The sequence below is a fragment of the Sceloporus undulatus genome, chromosome 2, assembly GCF_019175285.1.
Source record: "Sceloporus undulatus isolate JIND9_A2432 ecotype Alabama chromosome 2, SceUnd_v1.1, whole genome shotgun sequence".
NCBI classification, from domain to species: domain Eukaryota; kingdom Metazoa; phylum Chordata; class Lepidosauria; order Squamata; family Phrynosomatidae; genus Sceloporus; species Sceloporus undulatus.
Window position 1 is genome coordinate 189,444,350 of NC_056523.1, and position 17,107 is coordinate 189,461,456.

The following is a 17,107-nucleotide window of genomic DNA, read 5'->3' on the forward strand; positions in this document are numbered from 1 at the left end:
CCTCCCTCCCCCCTCCATTAAAGCCACGGAGCAGAGGGAAAAGAGGAACTTTTGTTTTGTCTTTCCTCTGTTCCCTCGCCGTGGTTTTAATGGAGGGGAGGGGGGAGGAAGGAGCTTGAACGCCCCCAGGGCCTGATGGGGGGGTTACGACCCCCCAACCCCCCCTGGCTACATCCTTGCGCACTGTGTGCGAAGTTGCCTAGGAATAGGGTTTGTGTCTTCACTAGTTCACTGAATTTACTTAACTGTGGAGTGACGTGTGATTGTGTTTGGAGTGCGTTCGGACTGCCAGTGATCGCGTGTGGTAACCTTTTGCGCAATAACGTGAATACGCATGATTACATTCAGGATGACACTGGATTATTCTTCCAATTTCAGTCGTGTGATATCCTCCTTTGTCAGCACTGCATTCCATGGGAGGTGATGGAAAGCTCAGAACTGTCAGCACAGGCAGTTCTTCAGCCTGGGACTGTCAGAACTAGTCCAAGGGGAGCCAATTGAGCATGGGAACTAGTCAGTATTTTTTCTTCTTACTTTGTTTCCTTTATTTGGTAGGTGCCCTTGTAGTTTTGCTGTTCCTAAGAGCAGCTTCAGCATTGATGTCTCAAACCCCAACTGCTACAGCCTCATTTAGACATCTTTTAGTAAATGTTATCCATTCATTTCCCAATTGGGCATGAGAGTCTATATCATCTCAGCATAGTATGAATATCTGCCAGTGGAGTTATGCTACACAATCCCTAATACTGACACCACTATAGTGAAATATATGAGAAATGGTGAATGCACATAGCTGTCACCTCCTTGTATGATGTTCAATGCACAAAGGCAATACACAATGTGCAATGAGTGCTGACACATTACTCTAGGTGCATTAGAGTAATGTGTCTGCAGTGGTTCCACAGGCAGTGGTTCCACAGGCAGAACTTCACTCCTGCCACCATGATCTTTTGGATACATCTGTCCCACATTGTACAAAAGTCACTTATGCCTGTTTGTGTCAATAGGATTCTGGTCATTATCTTTATATTTGAACTAACCGTGTGTGTGTGTGTTGCTTGCCTTCAAGTCATTTCCGACTTATGGCGACCCTATCATGGGGTTTTCTTGCCAAGATTTGTTCAGAGGAGGTTTGTCACTGCCTTTCACCGAGGCTGAGAGATTGTGACTTGCCCAAGGTCACCCAGTGGGCTTCATGGAAGCTACCATAAAGACTGAAAGTATGGCTCCCGAATATTACCTGGGATCCCATTTGCACCCTGCTGAGGGCCACCACCTTCTGGCCTAACCTTGGAATCCCCAACAGCACACCAGCAATCTTTCAGGGGATTTTCACAACCCTCATGCATCCCAATACTGGTCAATCAATCAAGAGGCCAGCTGGGAGAGCTTGTGGGTAGTTTCCTGAGGGTGGACATGAACAGGGAAGTTCTCTGCCAGGCCCACTTCTGTGACTCAAAATCTTCATCCTCCTCAATAGCCCAGATTTGGGCTTCAACTGTTTTCCTGCATTCCTTTCGTTTTTGTCTTACAGGTGATGTATTGATTTATTGGGTTTACAATACATATGGCTGATTGCTTCTTGTCAAAGTTTTGGGCGGTTCTGGCATAGGGCCAAATCCAGCCTCTTAGTCTAGGGAGACTAGGCCTGTGTGCCTGCCACCCTCATTACAAGAGTCACTTTAAGTTATCTTGAATGAAGCAATTAGGGACATGTCCAGCTTCAGACTTGTCTCACTTCCAGGTGACAGGGAAACTGATTTACGTGCCCAAGTGAGATCCTGCTTTCTATCACCTTACAGATCACCGCTAGCATTTGGTCTGAGGAATGGGCTAGGTCTTCCTCAGCCAGCAGACAGGTCTGCCAATGCCAGGATTCCCTGCGTCATGCCTGGCTAAACCTTTCCAGCTACAAGCAATAATGTTGTCTGTGCTCTTCCACTGCCCTATACAGTACTCTGCTCACCATTTGCCACTAGGGCCACAAAGATGCTGGGTTTGTTTGTGATGAAAAAAGGAAGCTGAACAGTGCATGGATGACATGTAATCTTTTTCCTGAGCTCCCACAACATTGAAACACATCCTTTGTACACTGACAGAAATCATGGGGAGCCAGTGAAAAGAGACAGCGGCAGACAAGGTCCTTTAAGCTCCAAAGGCTTTAGGAAAGAGACGATTCTTGCTCACCTCGCAAATTCTTGATGAAGTCATCTAGTTTCATCTTTCTCTCTGCCTTGACGCTGGGGCTGTACATGTCAGTGTTCAGAAGGATGATGGCAAAAGCGAGGATGAAGATGGTGTCTGGGTTCCGGAATTGGCGCACCAATGGGGCATTGCATACACAGTAGCGCTGGCTGGAACAAATGTGGTAGAAGTCAAGTCAAAGAAAAAGTGATTGTCAGCACAAAGAACAAAGCCACAAGAGATGGCTTTTAACGTTTAACTTTTGTGTATTTTTATGTGATTTTATATTATTTGTAGCTTTTTTTTAAATTTTATTTCGATTTTTAATGTTTTTATCTGTGAGCCGCCTTGGGTCCCTCCTGGGAGAAAGGTGGCATACAAATGAAATAAATAAATAAATAAAATGACTGGGTGAGACATTTTGGTGCCTCCCAGTGATTCCATAAGATGGCCCTGTAGCACTTAAACTGATGTAAAACTGCATTACAGTCTGCCCTCCATGTCCATGGATTTTTTTTATCAATGGATTCAAGCATCCACAGTCTGAAAACATTTTAAAAAAATATTAATTCCAAAAAGCAAAGCTTGTTTTTGCTATTTTATATAAGAGACACCATCTACTATGCCATTGCATTTAATGGGACATGAGGACCCACAGATTTTAGTATCCATGGGGGGTTCTGGAACCAAACTCCAGTGGATATCAAGGACCCACTCTATTTCTACAGTGTAGATCAGTGATTCCTAAACTTTGGTCCTCCAGATGTTCCCAGAATTCCTGATTTTTGGCCAAGTTGGCTAAGTCTTCTGGGAGTTGAAGTCCAAAACACCTGGAGGATTAAAATCTGGGAATCACTGGCATAGATGAAGGTGGCAGGGAAGGTAACACTTTAGAGCAGGCCCACTTGTAGCTAGGTCACTTTGTCACTTCAGTTTCCTATCAAAGACATCCACTGAAAAACATCCTCGCATAGCAAGAGCTGGTATTTACCACATAGTGGAATTCTACTGAAAACCACATTTCACCCTGACAGGGCAACTGTCACACCTTGGCATGAAACAGGACTTTTCAATGACACAGGAAAGTGAAATAGTCCACTCACCCTGACGTGAATTAGCCAGCAAAAAGAGAGAAGAACTAGGCTTTGAAGAACCAAAAGGAAAAGCAATAAATCAAAACATTTTCTTTTTTCTAAATTAAAATAAAACCTGAACAGTCACCATATAGACATATAAAGAATTCATAGTGAGTCAGGGAGTTCTAAATTGCATGGAATTTCTGTCCTTTAATTAATTCAGTTTTCCATTTACTGGTATAATTACTTAAGAAAATTCTGCAACCCATCATGGAAAGTTCCACATCCCATTTTCTATGGTGAGATGCAGAATATCCATAAACTTCAGTTTACCCTTTAAACCTAGAATCAGCCTTCTAGCCATGTAAACAGCAAGGCTTGTGGACAGATTCATTGCCTAAAGCTTAAGTTGATTAATTGGCAGAATACAGTTTTATGCAGTGAAGCTGAAAATTAGGGACAGGTTTGCTTAGTTTTTGAGATGCTTTCAGTTCTGCTGTTTTAAGGCAGCAGGGACTCAGAAAGAACTTTAATGATGACCACTGCATGCATGATGCAACAAGGAGCATGCAGTGTGTTTATTAAACTACAGTATCTCACGAAGGCACCTGTCATACAGTTTTTGATATTAGCATATTTTGATCATATGATAATGCCTTGACAATTCACAGACTAAGGCTGCATTCACACTGGACGAATAATCTAGTTTGATAACACTTTAATTGCCAGGGCTTGATATTTTGTGAGGTTTTGTTTTGTGAGAATTTCAGCTTTCTTGTCAGACAGCTCTGGTGCCACAACAAACTAAAATTTTCAGAATTCCATATCACTAGGCCATGGCAGTTGAAGTGTGGTCAAACTGGATTTTTTCTGCAATCCACACGCAGCCTAACTTTTTTTGGAGAGAACACAAATCTACCAAAATCCCCTTGATAAACCTTAGTCTGTCAACAAGGTTATTTAAGCAGCAACATAGTGCAGTAGTTCTATACAGAGAAGCTTCACAAGGGTTTAACTTTCAAATCTATCAAGGAAAGGCACCATTCTCTCGAGGCAGACTGAGCAGATATAGAGGCACTACAAAAACACACACTTACACACAATTCTGGTTCTTGCTTCAATCAAAGCTTCCTAACAGATTTACATGTTTGGATGCATCTCTACATCTGCCAGAGTGCAGAAAAGCTGTGCAATATGGATTTCTTCTCTACTTCCCTTCCAATATATGCTTCTTATCCAGAGATTGAGATTGAGATTTAGAAGGTGCAGAGATGCCTTTGAACAGGCTTCTTGCTAAGGGTCAGATAAGATGCTTGCCTTGCACATATCTTATTTCGGGTATCCAGTTTTAAATATGAGAGGAAAAACAGAAACACAAAGCAAACTTGTGACATGCGTGGCAAAAGTCTGGGAAACACTTTTTAAAAATCCAAGATCCCCATTAAAGGGCTTATGTGTTTGTTTACTCTGTTTGGGAGAGAGCCATGCATCTTTATTTTGTGGGTGGATCCTGTCTAAATTAATCATTCACTCTGAACACAAAACATAAAACAAAAAAGCCCTAATGAGGTTCCCTTGTCAGGGAGATCTATATATGGAAATCCTAAAATATTCCTCAGAACTGAAGTTATTTACAAAGTGACACAGTTTTTGCAGATCTGCATTTAAAAGGAGAGGAAGCATCCCTTCCCCAATACACATAATAGCTCCAGGCCTCCCCAAGATTACATTTGGTGCCAAACACTGACACACATTACTGTTAAAATTCGAAGATATAGCCATGTTACTCTGTAGAATCAGTACGTAGTGAAATCTTGTAGCACTTTTGAAACTAACTGAAAGAAAGAAATTGGCAGCGTGAGCTTTCGTAGACTTCAGTCTACTTCCTCAGACAAATCAGTGTTATAAGATTCTCACTTAGTGTTACAAGATTATAAATAATGTTATAACACATTATGGTTATAAGATAAGTTTTATTGGTGGTAAATGAAGCAGTAAATGGTACACATCTGAGAAGCATTCTTGCCCCTTTCCCCCCACCCCCAAATATTCTACCCAGACTTCTCCTTGGCTAGAAATCAAATTATATACCCATTGCTGGAGATATAGGGATCCTTGGGCTGGGTAAGGCCAATGGAAGATGGCCTCCCAAGGATTATATAGTGCAGAAACAAAGAAAACCGAAGTGCACAAATGTGAACCATCTTCCCGAAACCCCATCTGCGATAAGAAGTGTGCAAGTAGGTCAGCAACAAAGGAAAATCCACCTCCCTCCGTCCATTCTCAATTTTCATATCTCTTCCCAAACTCAAGCGGCAAAACAAATGCAAATCCAGCAAGGTCATTAATACAACATAACTCTTTCATATCACTGGACAGCTTTGGAGGCTTGGCCATGATGCTAACAAGGACTTCAAAACTCATCTGCCTAGTGGCAAAAGCTTATTACAACATCTCTGTGTCAGTTTATTCTGCATAAAGAAACAACCATGCATATAACAAACACACAAAGTACAACCTCTCTCCCCATCCAAAAACCCTTGAAGGAGCTTTGAAAATAATCTGAGCCCATTATCTATCTTGGAGACATGGATTACATAAATTAAGAACAGGTTGTTAGGAATTACCTTCTTTGGGCAGCCCTGAATTCTATTTTATCCATCAGCTGAATGACCTTTTTGGAGCTCTTTGCAGTTTGTTCCAGGTTATCACCTAGAACATCAAGTAATCACCTGAATGAAAATCTGGTGTCATTTTGCAAATGTGACCACCTCTTTGATGGGTCTGTTGGTTTAAAACCTGGGTTTGCCACAATCACATAAATAATGGGATGAGGGACCCTAATTTAACAGCAAAAGGGGAATCTGAGAGGGTGAGCCCACATCCCACTCCTGTGGTTCACATTTCTCAGCTAGATGATGAAGGGGAAGAAAGAAGGCAGGAACAACCTAAGACATTTTGTTGCCTGAGGTGAAAGACACAATGGCACCTGCTCCTCTACTGCACATATGGACCCTAATGGGAGGGCCAACTGAAGATTGGGGGTGGCATATCATTCATGGATGAGGAGAAGACAGTAGGTCCAGAGGAGATTAGGAGATGGCATGTGGCATATAACACAAAATAGTGGCCTGAGGGGCTCAGGAGGAACAGTTGGTTGCTTACAAGGCTGTGCCCTTGCACCTGTCATGTGAAGCCACTGCCTCATGGGAGGACCAGTCCCCAGCTCGAGCAATAGATGGGGGGGGGGGGACAGTGAGGATATAAGCCAATGGAAAAGCCCAGCTTCTATCATCTATGCATCTGTTTTCTTCCTAAAATCAGTCTCTCTCTCCTCCACTGTTGTGTATGTCTGAGGCAAGCACAACACAGTGGGCTCTTGGTATCCGCTGAGGTTTGGTTCCAGGATCTCCTGAGAATAACAAAATCTGTGGATGCTCAAGTCCTATTAAATACAACAGCACAGTAAAATGGTGTCTCTTATATAAAATAGAAAAATCAAGGTTTGCTTTTTGGAATTTGGCATGTCTTGTTGAAGCCTGATTAACTGTCAAAACTGTGCAAAATCCTGCACTTGAAACATAAAACCTGGAACTTGAGGGGGACCCTGGTACCTTTTTGTCCAGCTCTTTGCTCAAAACTCAGTTCCCCCAGGCCAATTCATACAAATTCAGGCCACGTTATGCTGAAGGAACATAATGCTAAGAGCAAATTCTAGACTATTTTTACCTCCGTTTACAATAAATAAAACATGCCACTCCTGCACAACCATCCCTATGCTTCAGTCCCCATTCTGCACAGTGCATCTTCATACTCACACATACCCACTCATACTAAGGGGAAAGGGAGCCTAAAAACAAACCAGCAAAACAAACAGAGACAAAATAAATGTGACTGTGATCTAATTATTATGCCAGTCATCAAACTGCCTGAGATTCTCCTCAGAGAATTAAAGAACTTGCTCATTCCTTCTCCCACCTTCTTTTCCAGCCATTTATTTATTCAGAAAAGTCCACATGAATTGTGCAAACCAAAGTAAGCCCCAAGCTGAAGGGGGAGGGAAACTCATTCTTTTCTCTCAGAAGAAAAGTTGTCTAGCTTGCCTGAGATGGTGGAAAATGGCTTTCCTTCCGCAAATGATGATTGCCATGCAACTGCTTTCAATGAAGACATTACCACAAACAACAATCTTATAGGTGAGGTTAAAGGGGTAGAAAGGAAACCTTCTTAACCTCAAGTACAATGCTGGTTTCTTCGCTAATGATGATTTACAAATGGGTCTGTTTTAGGAATGAAAGTGCCTTTACTATCCAAAGTTCTGCCCTTCTTTATCTTGTTTATCTTCTAAACCATAATTTTTAGGACGAAATCCAGCACAAAAATGCCTGGGAATAAGTTTAATTGAAATCAAGAGGGTTGACGTCTGAGTAGACACATACAGAATTGTATCTGTCACAGTTTCTACCTTGATTAATGTTAACCAGTGGTTTCCAATTCCATTCAAGGAGGAATTCCCGGTGTTAACCTTCATTGGCATTTATGAAGGTGTAACACTGACTAAACCATTGTTTGTTTCAAATGTTATTGTGTAAAAACAACAGATCTATAGAGAAAAGATTGAACACTGTGGGACAAAGCACATGGGTGCATGTGTATGTGTGTGCACAGAGACATGAGCCATAGTCTTTAGGAAGGTTTCCAGAACATGAGCAGGGTCTTGGGCAGGTCATATGGTGAAGAATGTATATAAATACAAACTATATATTGGTACTATGTACCCAGTGCCTCAGTTTACTACAGCTAGTGGAAAGTGAAGCTTGTTTTTGTGGACAAAGACGTCTGATGTGATAAATACACTATCAGGACAGACTGCAGCATTTAAAACTGCTTTCAAAGACCTAGGGTGGATCTACACCAGTGATGGCGAATGTATGGCACGCGTGCCAGAAGTGGCACTCAGAGCCCTCTCTGTGGGCATACGCACAATTGTCCCAACACAGAGTTCACTAGAGTTTGTCACTAGAAAGCCAGAGGCATGCGGCACTTTGCAATAAATAAGTGGGTTTCAGGTGGCAGTTTGGGCACTTGGTCTCTAAAAAGTTCCCCATCACTGATCTACACTGTAGAAATAATGAAGTTTGATTCCACTTTGAATTCTGATTCCATCCTATGGAATCCTGGGATTTGTAGTTTTACAATATTTTTAGCCTTCACTGCCAAAGAGTGCCAGGGCCTCACAAAATTGCCAATTCCAGAATTCTGCAGGATGGAGCCATGGCAGTTAAAGTGGTATCAAATTATATCACTTCGATAGTGTAGATGCACCCATTGTTATTGTTGCTAACTGCCCTCGAGTCAACTTAAATTCATGGCGACCCTCTGGATGAGACATCTCCAAGATCTCCTCTCCTCTACCTCTCTGCTCAGGTCCTGCAGGCAAAGAGGCCTATGGCCTCTTTGACTGAGTCTAGCCATCTGGTGTGTGGTCTTCCTCTCTTTCTACTGCCTGCCACCTTTCCTAGCATCATTGTCTTTTCTAATGATTCATTTTCTTCTCATGAAGTGGCCAAAGTACAACATACTCAATTTAATTACCTTAGCTTCTATAAAAGAGAGTTCAAGCCTTTTTTCTAGAACCCATTTGTTTGTGTTCTTGGCCATCCATCATATTCTCACTAATTTTCTCCAGTACCACATCCAAAATGAGTTGACTTCCTTACAACTGGCTTTTTTTCACTGTCCAGCTCTCATATCCATACATAGTGATAGGGAATACAAAGACTTGGACAATTTTCACTTCAGAGTTCTATCTTCACATTTTATAATCTTGTCCAGTTCTTTCACAGCTGCCCTTCCCAATCCTATCTTCTGCTGACTTCTTGACTGCAGTCTCCATTCTGATCAATATTTGAACCAAGGTATGGGAACTCTTTGACTGTTTCAATTTTCTTGTGATGAATTCTTACAGTTGCTATTTTTTGTTTTTTTTTTAAATGTTCAGCATTAATCCAACCTTGGCACTTTCCTGCTTGACTTTCCTCTGTATTTGCTTTGTTTCTGCTAGTAGTATTGTGTCATCTGCATATCTTAGGTTTCTAAAAATCTTAAATAGGTAGGGGAATTCCACCTGGTCAAACACCTGGCAGGCATCTAGCTGACCTATCCCAATGGACAAAGTTTAAAACTCTCCCTGCAGCATCAGTCATCTGCCAATTGTATGAAGCCAGCCGGCCCCACCGCCTGCCCCGATGTGGACATCAACTTCAGAGCTGTGGCTGGATTAATAGTTTTGCATCAAGGGCTGTATCCACACTGCAGAAATAATCCAGCTTGACATCACTTTGGCTCACCATGGCTCAATGCTATGTAATTCTGGGAACTGTAGTTTTGTGAGACATTTAGCCTTCTCTGTCAGAGGGCTCTGGTGCCAAAACAAACGATAAATCCCAGGATTCCACAGCACTGGACCACAACAGTTAAAGTGGTGTCAAACTTTATTTTTCCTCATGAAGTGGCCAAAGTACAACAAACTCAATTTAATCATCTTGGCTTACATTGAGAGATCACGCCTGATTTGTTCAAGAACCCATTTGTTTGTGTTCTTGGCCATCCATGGTATTCTCACTAGTTTTCTCCAGCACCACATCCAAAATGAGTTGATTTTCTTACAATTGTCTTTTTTCACTGTCCAGCTCTCATATCCATACATGCAATGCAGATGCAGCCCTAGAAGAGCAGAGCAAAGGGCTACTAAAATAGCTGGTCTCGCTGGGCTCCAGGACATCCTCTCATGATGCCATTAAACATGGGCTTTACAAGATGCAACATTTCCATGCTAAAGACTTTAACAAAACTCTGCCATAAATCCACCAAGTGCCTTGGGATTTGCTTGTTTTTAAGCATCTGATGGCTTCTGTGATTTCATTTCCAGCTACTGGCTGGTTCAGGCTATTTCTGTGCACCGAGGCAATCAGCCAAACGCCTAGAGATGCGATGAAGCATCAAGGTCAGGAAGGCTTGACTTCTCTAATTCGTAAAGGTTTGTAGTCTTTAATTGCAGTAATAACCACCCTGGAATATTTCTCTTTCTATGTTCCACTGAGGCGCCCAGACCCCTTGTGGATGATTTCACAGTAGAGGCACCAGAGAGAGATGAGAGAAGATTGCATTTTGCCAGGTTTGAGAGCAGGGATAGGCAATTGCGGTAGCTCTAGCAGAGGCTAATTTTGTGCCCTGAGACCCTCTGAAGTCTGCCAAAATTGCCTGAAAACAACACCAAACTTTTGAAGTGATTGTAAATCCACTTCTGGTTTTGAAAAATGGATTCCCCCTCCTAAAAATATTAAGCAATACAGAGGGTATGTGAAATGTATTTGTTGTTGTTGTGTGCGTTCAAGTATCTGGTTTTTTTTTTTGGGGGGGGGGGTAATGCTGCCTTTGCCTTCCTATGAGGCTGACAGAGCTTAACTCATCCAAGGTCACCCAGTGAGTTTCTATGACCAAACAGGGATTTGAACCCAGAGTCACAGTCCAACATTCAAATCACTACCCCACACTGGCTTTGTGAAACAGATGGAAAGGGTGAAGTATCAATATTGGGGGCCTACAGAAGAGTCCCTTCACCCCTTTTGACCAGGTAAAGAAAAGTCCAGGAAATTTGGATAGGGTCAAGGGCTACAGAAAGAGCCTTGGAGGGTCACAGTAACCCAGAGCCACAGTTTGCAGGCGTCTGTTATTAGGCTTCCACTCTGCCCTTTTCATGGCCAGTTTAGTATCAGCCCTTTTGTTTCCTTTTTTTTTAAAAAAAGGACATTTGTAAGAATTTCTGATTCACAAAGAGAAGCAATACCATGTGGAACAAGGTGTAGCAATGCATGTTCCCATGTTCCCAAAATATTCCAAATCTGTTTTGTTGTGTTTGCTGGGTGTTATCTGGTTAAGTCCTTAAGTGTGCAGCATGTGGCACCAGAGCTCCTGTCTCGGTTCCATTTTTGGTCTCCCTTTATTTCTTTTATTTTGCTAACCTTGCAACAATCTAGAACAATTGTTCTCAAACTGTGCTTCTCTAGATGGTGAGGACTTCAACTCCTATAATTCCTGAACACTGGCCATATGGAATGAGACTTCTGGGAGTTTAAATCTAAAACATTAGAGTCCTAGAACCATGGATCTAGAAGAGGGATGGACAACTTCACGTTGGTTGGAATAATAATCCTCGGTTCAGATCCCTCCGATTCTATTTGATTGTTTAATTATTTTGTAAATAACACTGACACAGACTGTACTGATATTTTGCATGTTTTAATCTGTAATGGTTTTAATAATTCATTAAGCTGCTTTGAATGCCACTACTGAGGAAAAGCTGGGATATATACGGAATAAATAAATAAACAAACAAATCAGATGGCCAAAAATGCATCTTGAAATGGTTGTGGGGGGAATAAATCCAAAAGTGGCTTTTAAAAAGCAGACAATTTTAAAAAATGTAAAAGCATCAAGGAGCCCTGTGAGCTGTTTCAAAAGGAAAATGCTGCTTTGAAAGCTTCCAGAAGCAACTTGACATTTTTGCCAGACAAAAGGGTGGTCCAGGGGAATTGGAGAGTGTGTGTAGGGGGTGTCAATACAGCCCAGGGATGCTGCACCTGTACTCGAGTTCAGAGCATGCCAAGGACCAAACTAATATGGAGTGTAAAAAGTGCCCACTGTTAGGTGTAATGATGCTGGAACTTGCCTTACAAAATAAAGCAAGAACTCAGATCCTTGAGGATATCATCCTCTTGAAACAGACAGTGGTTAGCTATCACAATAGCAATACCTTGGGCTTTCAACGTGCCCTTTGCACTGTACTGATTCCCCAACATAATACTGACAGATTATGGCAATGACTTCCTTACTACAGATGTACCTCAGGCATAAGCCTGTAATCACATTTACAACTGTGCTCCTCTTCACAGCAAAGCTGAGCCCATTAACATTCACTGAGATGATATTTATTCTATCCAGACTAACAGGGTGTGAAATGCTTCAGTCTAAGTCTGCAATTCTCACTTGCTGCTATAGCCTTATCATTATCTGGACAGCTAACTTACTCAAAATTACAGGTCCATAACTCATAAATCATTTTTGCATTTCTCAACAGCCACAGTTCAGTCAACAGCAGCATCATAGTTTGAACTACTATCCGTGTCCAGAAGAGGAGCCTTTAAAGCTATCTCCCTGTGCTGAGGCAAACTGCCTCCAGCAATCTTTAATGGGAGTGCTCACTTTCCTGCCTGGCTGTTTTAGTGCAATGTATTGGTAGAAAGAAACTGAAACTGGATGCAGAGGAGGCACATAACTGCAATGCTGTTCCCTTTCTGTTGCACTGAGTACAGGCCAAAATGAATGCACTCAAGGATGGTAACTCTAAATAGAAATGTCATCTTTGAAGTCATTACAAGGGTTGTCCCACCTTGCACATTTCACTTTCTTCTTCCCATACACTATCTTCACTCAGTGGGGGTGAGTCTTCATTACCATCATTAACAGAGACCAATTTGGGTAGTCAGATATTGAGAGTTTCATAGGTAAGTGCTTTTTGAGATATGGATGAAGCTGCCAATGTTTTGCCATAATGAAACAGAAAAAGTTTGAAGGAAAGACTCCATCTATAGCAGATTCTAGATTCCTGAAAGCTATCTGTGTGAATTCTGAGCATTTTCTGCTTCTTAAAGTTTCCTGAATCTAGTCTTGATATATGTTGTAGTTTAAAGATCTAGGATTACTATTTATTTATTTCCAGGATACTACAACCTACATAGTTTGCAACTTCTGAGAGTATCACACAAAGTGTATAATTATGTCTGGTGTGTTCTTTCCATTTCCAGCTGAAGGTCAATGCACATTTTAGGGAACCAGATGACCATCTTTTCCCACTCACATACATCTCCCTTTTCTCATCCTCTTCCAGGCCTTATACAGACAAATTCAGCCTGTAGCTTGTCTTCTCCAAATCTTCAACTTTGAATTAAAAGTCCTGCATTAGCAGTTATTTGGTTTATTTTTCTGTCCAGGGCTTAACCAAGGGCCAGCTTCTCTGCAACCCAGCCTCACTAAACCATTCTTAAAGCACGGCAAACAAAGGGAGTAGGAAGAAATTTGTGTCACAGATGGTATAGAATACATGTTTTCCTGGCTGCCCCCAGTTTCCTGGGGGCTAATGTTATTTCTGTACTGCAAACACTCTTCATTCAGCTCTTAAAATATGTTCTTCAGTCCTGTAACCATTTTATAAACTGGTAGATACCCCATAGTAAAACCAACAAAGAATCTTGTGGTGCTTTAAAGGCTCACCAGTGCATATTTCACAATAAGCTTAATTATAATTTTGGAGACAAGCCCTTAAATCTGACTCAATCGTAAAGAGTCTGACCACGCACCAACCCTTGGTGTGCAGCCTTTTAACATGAAGGGATGAAAGAGTGAATCTCTTGTTCTTCTCATTACATGTGAGAATGTCCTGCTTTTTCAGGCTCGTATGCACATACATTGCTACGCATATAATCCTCATTCCCCTTTCTTGTGGCAGATGGATTGAGTGGGTGGTATACATGCAAATGGAGATGTATGCGCATGTAAGACCAATCACAGTATGTTCTAAATACTGTGGGAAGCAGTCTGCGCAAGGTAGAGATTTGCTCCAGCGCCTCTCTAGATGTAGGGTTTCTATACCAGAGCTAGCATGTGAACTTGTCATTTATTTGTCAAGTCACTGAATGGTCAAATCTTTGGCCTTTCCTTCAGGTTCTGCTATTTTCTCTCTACTCCTCATAGAACAGTACAGAAGAAACAATGCTAACAGTCCAGCAGCTGCTTCTTTTGAAATATATACACAGAAATCAAATCTAAAGCAGAGAAATAATTTGTACTCCCCTTGAAATAACCTTAGACCTTATGGACTGCAGCATCACAATACAAGCTTCTCATTGCTGTGTTTAACCAAAGAGATTCTGAGACAAAGCCACATGCTCCCTGTTGCTCATAGCTTACTCTTCAGATTAAGCCTCCAAACTAACACTGCCCCAAACCCTGGAAGGACAGCTGCATCAGCAAAATACCTGAAGGCCTCAATTAGACGCTCCACCTTCTGTGCCTCGCCTTGCACTCGAATGTGAGACTGGAACTTCCGCAAAGCATCATCTAGGTCCATACTGGAGAAGTCCATCTCGTCTACCACACAGCTGTGACAGAAAACAAGACAATTACACACAAAGGCAAGTTGGACAAATGGGAACGGCCTCATATATTAAACACTGTCAATGTAGGAGAGAGGGTATTACTTTTCTATATCTTGTCTTATATCAAAATCAGTATGACTTATGAGTGGTTCATGGACAGGGTTCCAAAGGTGCACCCTCATCCTATTTAAGAGTGATGCCCCTTTACTCTATGAACCACCACTAAGTATACCATTGTTTACACTTTCTGTTTAATGCAGCATATGAAGAAGATACAGCTGAAGGCATCTTCCACAGTTCTGCAATTATAAAAACACAGGTTCATAAGGGTGGAAAGAACAACAAATTAGCAAATAAGAAAAATGGGGAACATGTATGGAAAGCTTAAAGAAAGGCTGAAAATTATAGGGCCCATCTGATGTCATTGGACTCCAACTCCTAGTATTCTTCCACACTGGCTAGGATGGCTACAGTTAATGGGAGACGTAGTCCAACCAACATCTGAAAGGTCACAGTGGTCCATCTATAATCAAACAGTTTCTCTCAAATATGTATTATATCCCGAGTTACCATTTCTGGAACAACACTCTCCCCAGCCTTTGTACTGAGTCAGAAACTGTGATTCCATAGCCTCCATAGGCAACGCATGATAATCTGCTTTTAAGAGCCAGAAGCTTCTTTCAAATGTATGTTGTATTACTGTCTGTTCTCTTTCTTCTAATGGACAACTTACAAAACCAATGGAGAGCTGTTGGTATAACTTCTTTTCTCCTTTATCTTGTTTAAAACTATACACTGTATGCTATCAGGAGATTTCTGGTCTCTACTAGCTTGGAAATAGTCAAAGTACTTTGTACATATACAGCATTTTCACTAAGTATTGAAAAAAATTAATTTTTAAAATCTTATAAGGGAGACCTATATCATAAACTTCATATTAAGGGAGGATGGGGAGTGGCATGGCTATTTGAAAGATGGCATTTGAGTTAAAATTTGCGCTAGGGACTTCCTATCTCATAATGTATACTTTCAAGTAGTATGCTGGTCAACACAAGCCTCATCACTTCCTTATCTTTTAAAAAAATGTAAAACGAGTAAAAATTTATACAACCTCCCACGAGCCTGGGGACAGAGTGGGCTACAAAAGCTAAATTGATGGTAGGGCAGGGGAGAGTAATTATGTAGAACTCCTTACTCAAGTACGTCCCGGTTGAACTGCTTTTGCCGGTTGCCCAAGAACTCGCCAATCATCTGCCGGCTCAATCCTTTCCGCTCCAGGATAAAGCGTGCCACGCCGACTGGTGTGTCTGATAGGAAACCTCTCTCAATCAAGTACTGGATCCCCTTCTCTGGTTTCCTGCCGGTGGGATGAGATAGAGCTTATATGAATGCCTCAAACCATTTTTCAATAAAGTAACCATTCCATATCTATGACACTTGAGTAGAGAGACACTGGTCAGAGGGCCAACTTCAGAAAGAAAAGTACCACTTTGCCACTGGGCTACAGTTCTGGAAACCTCATGTTCCAAAAGAAGGACCAACCACAAGAAACTACTTGGAATGCCTAATCTCTTATGGAGTCCACAGTGTCTTGGCTGGAAAAACAACAGGGAATAAAAAGATAAATACTGTAGAAGGTAAAGGAATAGCTTTTGTTTTTCTAATGAAAGTCATATTTGTTCCTTTTAACCAAGAGTGAGCAAGGTCCCATGGCCACAAGCCATTTTTTTAAAAAAAATTACTCCCAGGATTGACTGAAGGCCACACCTGGCCTGGAAATCCTGTAAAAACACAATTCTGTAAACAATACAAAATCCTGTAAAAATGCAAATATAGTCTGTTTCTGGTTTCAATTAATGTTTTTAATTGGGAGTCTACTGTGCTGATTTAACATGAGATCGTCTCTCATGGAGGTTTCCAGGAGTATGAAAAAATTTCAGGCTGGGAGATGTTTTATTCTGGTGTAAGAGGCACCAGGGGTACAAAGACCACAAAACCAACCTTGGGTCTGCGTGTGGCCCCTGTACTGCACTTTCCCCACCCGTGCTTTTAGTCAATGTCCTCTGCAGATTATCTAATGGCCCTCTTTCCGCTTTCTTCTCATTTCCATTTGAGCACGTAAGCAAATCCAAAGCTGGCTTGGAGGAGGGCTAATTACGATAAATGAGTGAGTAAACATCTCCCTTCCAAGCAGGCTGGTGCAAGTCATTGCCCTCATTACTGGTTGATTCTATAGCCCACCTTTCTCCCAAATAATGCTTTTCTTCCTGAAGTGCTTCCCCCAGGGTTCTTATCAATTCTGCAAAGAAACACAGGGAACAACTCTGGTATCATGGTACCCAGCATTACTGGCCCCACAAATCACAATGCTGGCATGGACAGGTTAACCCTGGCCAAAAAATCAATACAGACTAAAGTTAGCTGTTGCTGTTAGGTGCCTTCAAGTTGTTTCTGACTTATGGTGACCCAAAGGCAAACCTATAATGGGGTTTCCTTGGTGAGATTTACTCAGAGGTTTGCCACTGCCCTCCCCTCAGACTGAGAGCATGTGACTTGTCCAAAGTCATCCAGTGGGTTTCATAGCCGAGGGGGGCAGTAAAGGAACACCCTTTAAAGTAAGCAATTGGGTTT

At 41.7% G+C, this 17,107-nt stretch overlaps 1 protein-coding gene across 4 annotated transcripts in view; it reads right to left on the minus strand.

Annotated features, from left to right (window-relative positions):
• Window positions 1-17,107, minus strand: part of IQSEC2 (IQ motif and Sec7 domain ArfGEF 2) — a 230,203-nt gene that overhangs the window by 13,330 nt on the left and 199,766 nt on the right. For all 4 annotated transcript variants that reach the window (XM_042452402.1, XM_042452401.1, XM_042452405.1 and 1 more), the window contains 3 exons: window positions 15,672-15,833; window positions 14,357-14,479; window positions 2,188-2,354 (listed from right to left, as the gene is read on the minus strand). In XM_042452402.1, the coding sequence (XP_042308336.1) occupies window positions 2,188-2,354; window positions 14,357-14,479; window positions 15,672-15,833 (452 nt within the window). The remainder of the gene's footprint in view (window positions 1-2,187; window positions 2,355-14,356; window positions 14,480-15,671; window positions 15,834-17,107) is intronic.